This window comes from Mustelus asterias, unplaced genomic scaffold (genome assembly GCF_964213995.1).
Source record: "Mustelus asterias unplaced genomic scaffold, sMusAst1.hap1.1 HAP1_SCAFFOLD_1005, whole genome shotgun sequence".
Lineage (NCBI taxonomy): Eukaryota > Metazoa > Chordata > Chondrichthyes > Carcharhiniformes > Triakidae > Mustelus > Mustelus asterias.
In genome coordinates this window covers 130,918-139,264 of record NW_027590950.1, presented here as the reverse complement: position 1 = coordinate 139,264, position 8,347 = coordinate 130,918, and the positions used below count along the sequence as shown (strand labels likewise).

The window sequence follows — 8,347 nt, the reverse complement described above, 5'->3', positions numbered from 1 at the left end:
CCCCCCCCGACACTCACACTCCCCCCCGACACTCACACTCCCCCCGACACTCACACTCCCCCCCGACACTCACACTCCCCCCCGACACTCACACTCCCCCCGACACTCACACTCCCCCCCGACACTCACACTCCCCCCCGACACTCACACTCCCCCGACACTCACACTCCCCCCCGACACTCACACTCCCCCCGACACTCACACTCCCCCCCGACACTCACACTCCCCCCCCCGACACTCACACTCCCCCCCCGACACTCACACTCCCCCCCGACACTCACACTCCCCCCCGACACTCACACTCCCCCCCCCGACACTCACACTCCCCCCCGACACTCACATTCCCCCTCCTGACACTCACACCCCCCCCCGACACTCACACCCCCCCCGACACTCACACTCCCCCCCCCGACACTCACACTCCCCCCCCCCGACACTCACACTCCCCCCCCCCGACACTCACACTCCCCCCCGACACTCACACTACCCCCCGACACTCACACTCCCCCCCGACACTCACACTCCCCCCCGACACTCACACTCCCCCCGACACTCACACTTCCCCCCGACACTCACACTCCCCCCCGACACTCACACTCCCCCCGACACTCACACTCCCCCCCGACACTCACACTCCCCCCGACACTCACACTCCCCCCCGACACTCACACTCCCCCCCCGACACTCACACTCCCCCCCCGACACTCACACTCCCCCCCGACACTCACACTCCCCCCCGACACTCACACTCCCCCCAACCCGACACTCACACTCCCCCCCGACACTCACACTCCCCCCCGACACTCACACTCCCCCCGACACTCACACTCCCCCCCCCGACACTCACACTCCCCCCCGACACTCACACTCCCCCTCCCGACACTCACACCCCCCCCGACACTCACACCCCCCCCGACACTCACACTCCCCCCGACACTCACACTCCCCCCACCCCGACACTCACACTCCCCCCCGACACTCACACTCCCCCCGACACTCACACTCCCCCCGACACTCACACTCCCTCCCCCCCGACACTCACACTCCCCCCGACACTCACACTCCCCCCCCCCGACACTCACACTCCCCCCGACACTCACACTCCCCCCCCAGACACTCACACTCCCCCCGACACTCACACTCCCCCCGACACTCACACTCCCCCCGACACTCACACTCCCCCCCCCGACACTCACACTCCCCCCCGACACTCACACTCCCCCCCCGACACTCACACTCCCCCCCCCCGACACTCACACTAACCCCCCCGACACTCACACTCCCCCCCGACACTCACACTACCCCCCCGCCACTCACACTCCCCCCGACACTCACACTCCCCCCCCGACACTCACACTCCCCCCCCCGACACTCACACTCCCCCCCCGACACTCACACTCCCCCCCCGACACTCACACTCCCCCCCCCGAAACTCACACTCCCCCACCCGACACTCACACTCCCCTCCCGACACTCACACTCCCCCCCGACACTCACACTCACCCCCCCGACACTCACACTCCCCCCCCGACACTCACACTCCCCCCCCCGACACTCACACTCCCCCCCGACACTCACACTCCCCCCCCGACACTCACACTCCCCCCCCGACACTCACACTCCCCCCTGACACTCACACTCCCCCCCCCGACACTCACACTCCCCCCCGACACTCACACTCCCCCCGACACTCACACTCCCCCCGACACTCACACTCCCCCCCGACACTCACACTCCCCCCGACACTCACACTCCCCCCCGACACTCACACTCCCCCCCGACACTCACACTCCCCCCGACACTCACACTCCCCCCCGACACTCACACTCCCCCCGACACTCACACTCCCCCCCGACACTCACGCTCCCCCCCCCGACACTCACACTCCCCCCCCGACACTCACACTCCCCCCCGACACTCACACTCCCCCCCGACACTCACACTCCCCCCCCCGACACTCACACTCCCCCCCGACACTCACACTCCCCCCGACACTCACACTCCCCCCGACACTCACACTCCCCCCCCCGACACTCACACTCCCCCCCGACACTCACATTCCCCCTCCTGACACTCACACCCCCCCCGACACTCACACCCCCCCCGACACTCACACTCCCCCCCGACACTCACACTCCCCCCCCCGACACTCACACTCCCCCCCCCGACACTCACACTCCCCCCCGACACTCACACTACCCCCCGACACTCACACTCCCCCCCGACACTCACACTCCCCCCCGACACTCACACTCCCCCCGACACTCACACTTCCCCCCGACACTCACACTCCCCCCCGACACTCACACTCCCCCCGACACTCACACTCCCCCCCGACACTCACACTCCCCCCGACACTCACACTCCCCCCCGACACTCACACTCCCCCCCCGACACTCACACTCCCCCCCCGACACTCACACTCCCCCCCGACACTCACACTCCCCCCCGACACTCACACTCCCCCCCCCGACACTCACACTCCCCCCCGACACTCACACTCCCCCCCGACACTCACACTCCCCCCGACACTCACACTCCCCCCCCCGACACTCACACTCCCCCCCGACACTCACACTCCCCCTCCCGACACTCACACCCCCCCCGACACTCACACCCCCCCCGACACTCACACTCCCCCCGACACTCACACTCCCCCCACCCCGACACTCACACTCCCCCCCGACACTCACACTCCCCCCGACACTCACACTCCCCCCGACACTCACACTCCCTCCCCCCCGACACTCACACTCCCCCCGACACTCACACTCCCCCCCCCCGACACTCACACTCCCCCCGACACTCACACTCCCCCCCCCAGACACTCACACTCCCCCCGACACTCACACTCCCCCCGACACTCACACTCCCCCCGACACTCACACTCCCCCCCCCGACACTCACACTCCCCCCCGACACTCACACTCCCCCCCCCCCGACACTCACACTCCCCCCGACACTCACACTCCCTCCCCCCCCGACACTCACACTCCCCCCGACACTCACACTCCCCCCCCCCCGACACTCACACTCCCCCCGACACTCACACTCCCTCCCCCCCGACACTCACACTCCCCCCGACACTCACACTCCCCCCCCCCCCCGACACTCACACTCCCCCCGACACTCACACTCCCCCCCCCAGACACTCACACTCCCCCCGACACTCACACTCCCCCCGACACTCACACTCCCCCCGACACTCACACTCCCCCCCCCGACACTCACACTCCCCCCCGACACTCACACTCCCCCCCCCCGACACTCACACTCCCCCCGACACTCACACTCCCCCCCCCCCCCGACACTCACACTCCCCCCGACACTCACACTCCCCCCCCCCCCGACACTCACACTCCCCCCGACACTCACACTCCCTCCCCCCCGACACTCACACTCCCCCCGACACTCACACTCCGCCCAATGGGCTGACAGTTCTGAACCCGGTGTGCCTGTCCCTCCTCCAATGCCAGGCCTGATCCAGTCGGTGGTTACCTTGTCCTGGCGTTTCCCCCAGTGATGGGAGGCCTTGTTGCTGATTTCTTTACAAAGATGTAGGTGAATATTGCAGTCAGTATTGACAGTATTGAGATTGTCACCACAACGGCAACGATCACCGCAGTCCACTCTGTGGTATCTGGGGAGGAAGGAGATGGAAGAGGTGAGGATATCACTGATGCGCGTTATCATACACGAGGCTTGATGCTCAGGAAATAAAGGCTTTTATTTGCTGTAACGAAGCAGCTACCAATTATATACACTATCCCAGACTGAGGGGTCCCAGCCAGAGCAGGGACCTTTATACCTCTCCCAGGAGGCGGAGCCCGACTGGGATGTACCACAACACTACAATACAAAGGTGTAACAACCCCACCCTAACCCCAACAGCAAGAAGTAGCACAACCCATCCCTAACCCCAACAGCAACATATATACACACTTGTAGTACTGGCCAGACCCTGGCTCAGTACTATCCAGTGGGAACCAACGATGGTTCACCACATTCACCCCTCCTTTGAGAACAAAGGCCGGCGGGGTACAAAAAACAGAATAAAATGTCATCAGTCTATAAGTTCAGACGGTCAGGGGGACCGCACCGTCGTTGTGACCTCCTCAATACCGGCGGTGACACCGGAGTATGCACTCGCGGTGGCGTTCTCCCCAAGGCGGTGTCCAGCTGTTCCTCCACAGACTCACAGGCCGGTTGACCCTGAGGTGACGGTAGTCCATGGAGTCCCGACACACCCTGAAGTGGCGACCATCCTCTGGACTCAGGCAAGCTGGACACGGGAGTAAAAGGGTTAAGCAATGGTCCCGATGCTGCCCGCGCCATGTCTGGGGGAGAGACAAGAGTTATGGGGTTTGTAACAGGGGGTATGGGAGCGACAGGGGTTGCTACGTCCCCTGCTGGTGCCAGGTCTCGGATCGAGACCGTGTCTTCTCGCCCGTCAGGGTATGCCACATAGGCATACTGAGGGTTGGCGTGGAGGAGATGGACCTGTTCAACCAACGGGTCGGACTTGCGGGCACTTACATGTCGCCGCAGGAGGACCGGTCCTGAGTACGTCAACCAAGACGGTAATGAGGTCCCCGAGGAAGACTTCCGAGGGAATGAAAACATCCTCTCATGGGGAGTAGCATTGGTTGCCGTACACAGGAGTGAGCGAATAGAATGGAGCGCATCAGGGAGCACCTCTTGCCAACGGGAGACTGGAAGGCTTTTTGACTTCAACACCAGTAAGACAGCCTTCCAGACTGTAGCATTCTCTCGTTCCACCTGTCCGCTACCCCAAGGGTTGTAGCTCGTGGTCCTACTAGAGGCAATCCCTTATGAGAGCAGGTATTGCCTCAAGTCATCGCTCATGAACGACGAGCCCCTGTCGCTGTGAATGTAGCCGGGGTACCCGAACAGGGTAAAGAGATCACGAAATGCCTTGATAACCGTGGCAGCGGATGTATCAGAGCAGGGAACAACAAAAGGGAACCTAGAGTACTCGTCAATGATGTTGAGGAAGTACACATTCCGATCTGTTGAGGGAAGGGGGCCCTTAAAATCGACACTCAGTCTTTCGAAGGGACGAGTGGCCTTGACTAAATGTGCCCGGTCAGGTCGGTAAAAGTGCAGTTTGCATTCCGCGCATACCCGACAGCTTCTTGTTATGGACCTGACGTCCTCCACCGAGTGGGGCAGATTGCGGGCTTTTATAAAGTGGTAGAGCCGAGTGACCCCAGGATGGCATAGGTCATTATGGAGAGCCTGCAAACGGTCCTCCTGTATACTAGCGCATGTTCCACGCGAGAGGGCATCCGAGGGCTCATTGAGTTTCCCTGGACGATACATGATGTCATAGTTATAGGTGGAGAGTACAATTCTCCACCGCAAGATCTTGTCATTCTTGATCTTGCCCCTCTGCGTGTTGTTAAACATGAACGCCACGGACCGCTGGTCCGTGATCAGGGTGAACCGTTTTCCCGCCAAGTAATGGCGCCAGTGCCTGACGGCCTCCACAATGGCCTGGGCCTCCTTTTCCACCGCTGAATGCCGAATTTCGGGGCCTTGGAGGGTGCGGGAAAAAAATGCGACGGGCCTGCCCGCCTGGTTAAGTGTGGCGGCCAGGGCGAAATCAGATGCATCGCTCTCCACCTGAAAGGGGATGGACTCATCAACAGCGTGCATCATAGCTTTCACGATGTCGGCTTTTAATTTATCGAAGGCCAATCGGGCCTCTGGCGTTAGGGGAAAAGTCGTGGACTTAATGAGCGGACGGGCTTTGTCCGCGTAATTGGGAACCCACTGCGCATAATAAGAGCAGAAGCTTAAGCATCTTCTCAGTGCTTTTGCACTAGTGGGCAGGGGAAGTTCAGAAAGGGGGCGCATACGGTCTGGATCAGGGCCAATGACCCCGTTTTCCACCACGTATCCTAGGATGGCTAAACGGCGCGTACGAAACACACACTTCTCCCTGTTGTAGGTCAGGTTAAGGCGAGATGCAGTGCGTAGGAAATTCAGGAGATTCGTGTCGTGGTCCTGCTGGTCATGGCCGCAGATGGTGACATTATCCAGGTACGGGAAGGTAGCCCGCAGCCCGTTCTGGTCCACCATTCGGTCCATAGCACGCTGGAAGACCGAGACCCCATTGGTGACACCAAAGGGAACCCTGAGAAAGTGATACAAGCGACCATCCGCCTCAAAAGCCGTGTACTGTCGGTCCTCTGGGCGAATGGGGAGTTGGAGGTAGGCAGACTTGAGGTCTGTGGTGGAGAACACCCGGTACTGCGCAATCTGATTGACCATATCAGATATGCGCGGGAGGGGATACGCATCCAGCTGCGTGTATCTATTAATGGTCTGACTATAGCCAATGACCATCCGGGGTTTGTTCCCGCTCTTGACCATCACGACCTGCGCTCTCCACGGACTAGCGCTGGGTTGCATGATCCTTTCTTTGAGGAGCCGCTGAACCTCAGATCGAATGAAGATCCGATCCTCAGCGCTGTAACGCCTACTTTTAGTCGCAATGGGCTTGCAGCCTGGCACAAGATTCTGGAACAGGGAGGGTGTGGGCAATTTGGAGGCTGCTGTTCTCCCACTGAAAGCGAAGGGAGTGGCCCACCGTACTGTAGGGTTACACTCCTCAAGTGGACCATGAAGTTTAGTCCGAGAAGTATTGGCGCGCAAAGGTGCGGCAACACTAGGAGCTTGAAACGCTCGTAAACTGTGCCTTGCACCGTTAAAGTTACCACGCAACTCCCTAGCACGGTGACAGACCAGGACCTCGATGCCATAGAAATTGTCTATTTGATGGGTTGAATCCGGAGTCCACACCGCTTCACAGCGTCTGGGTGGATAAAGCTCTCAGTGCTCCCGCTGTCAAACAGACAATAAATCAAGTGGTCATTTACCTGAATGTCCATCATAGATTTGTCAAGTCTATGAGGCTTGGCCTGGTCCAGGATGATCAACGCCACCGTTGGTTCATGAGCGCCACTGCAGGCAGCTGAAATTGACGAGGATGACCCCTGCTGGTCGTTCACGGTCGGTGCCGACCAACATGGCCGCTCCCATAGGTCGCACGTGGGTGATGGCGCCAAACTCAGCGACCCCTGGTGGTCACACATCTCCGACTCCGTCGACCGTAATGGCATCGTCCTGGCCTCGCATGTGGACAAAACCCTCGACGATTTCGACGACGAAGAACCGGGCTCTGAGGAATCGCAGGCCGCACTGCTGTTCCTAGATTTAGATCGGCACACTTTCGAATAGTGCCCCTTCTTACCGCAGGCGGAGCACAACACAGCTTTAGCGGGACACCGTTGCCGAGTATGCTTCGCTCCCCCACAGAAGTAACACCGCGGGCCGCCCGGAGCTGCTGCCGTCGTCTGGCCCGAGTGTGAGCACGCCATTACGCAGCATTTCGAACCCGAGGGACGAGGAGGGATTGGCGACTGCTCCTGCCACGTTGTCTCCACGTGGTCTTCCGGATTCAATACGAGGCTTTTGGAGGCCGTCTCCAGCATCTCCGCTAGCTCGATTGCCTGGGTAAGGTCAAGGTTACCTTTCTCCAGTAGTTTGAGTCGAATGTACGACGATCCGACTCCCGCCACAAACGCATCTCGGGCGAGGTCGTTCATACTCTGCTCAGCCGAAACAGCTTTGCAGTTACAGCCCCTGGCTAGCTGTAGGAGCTCGTTCGCGTATTCCTCCATCGTTTCGCCAGACTGCCGTCGTCGAGTGGCTAAGAGGTAACGAGCGTGCATTTCGTTGGGCGGTTTGATATAACGCTTCTTCAGAAGCTCGAGGGCCTTTGTGTAGTCGGTGGCCGCATGGATCGCGAGGTAGACAGTGTCGCTTACCCTCACATGGAGGACCCGGAGTCTGTCATCATCTGTGGTGACCGCTGCGGAGTCTGCCAGGTAGTCCTCGAAACACTTCAGCCAGTGGTCGAAGGTGTTAGAGGCGCCCACCGCACGTGGATCTAGTGTAAGGCGTTCAGGCTTCAGTATCTGCTCCATACTCTTTTTTTTTTCTTCTTCGACGAGAGTTTATTTACAGCAAATAAAATTGATGCGCGTTATCATACACGAGGCTTGATGCTCAGGAAATAAAGGCTTTTATTTGCTGTAACAAGGCAGCTACCAATTATATACACGATCCCAGACTGAGGGGTCCCAGACAGAGCAGGGACCTTTATACCTCTCCCAGGAGGCGGAGCCCGACTGGGATGTACCACAATACTACAATACAAAGGTGTAACAACCCTACCCTAACCCCAACATATGCCCCACCCCCTTGGCACTGCCCCATGCCGGTGGGCAGTGACAAGGTGCCCCCAGAGCATGGGCAC

The 8,347-nt window shown here is 60.2% G+C and overlaps 1 protein-coding gene across 1 annotated transcript in view; it reads right to left on the bottom strand.

Moving 5' to 3' along the window:
* Positions 1 to 3,498: 3,498 nt before the first annotated feature.
* Positions 3,499 to 8,347, bottom strand: part of LOC144487737 (disintegrin and metalloproteinase domain-containing protein 12-like) — a gene marked incomplete at its 3' end in the record, with an annotated part of 102,911 nt that continues 98,062 nt past the window's right edge. Inside the window, exon 12 of the mRNA XM_078205809.1 lies at positions 3,499 to 3,640. Coding sequence (XP_078061935.1) covers positions 3,499 to 3,640 — 142 coding nt within the window. The remainder of the gene's footprint in view (positions 3,641 to 8,347) is intronic.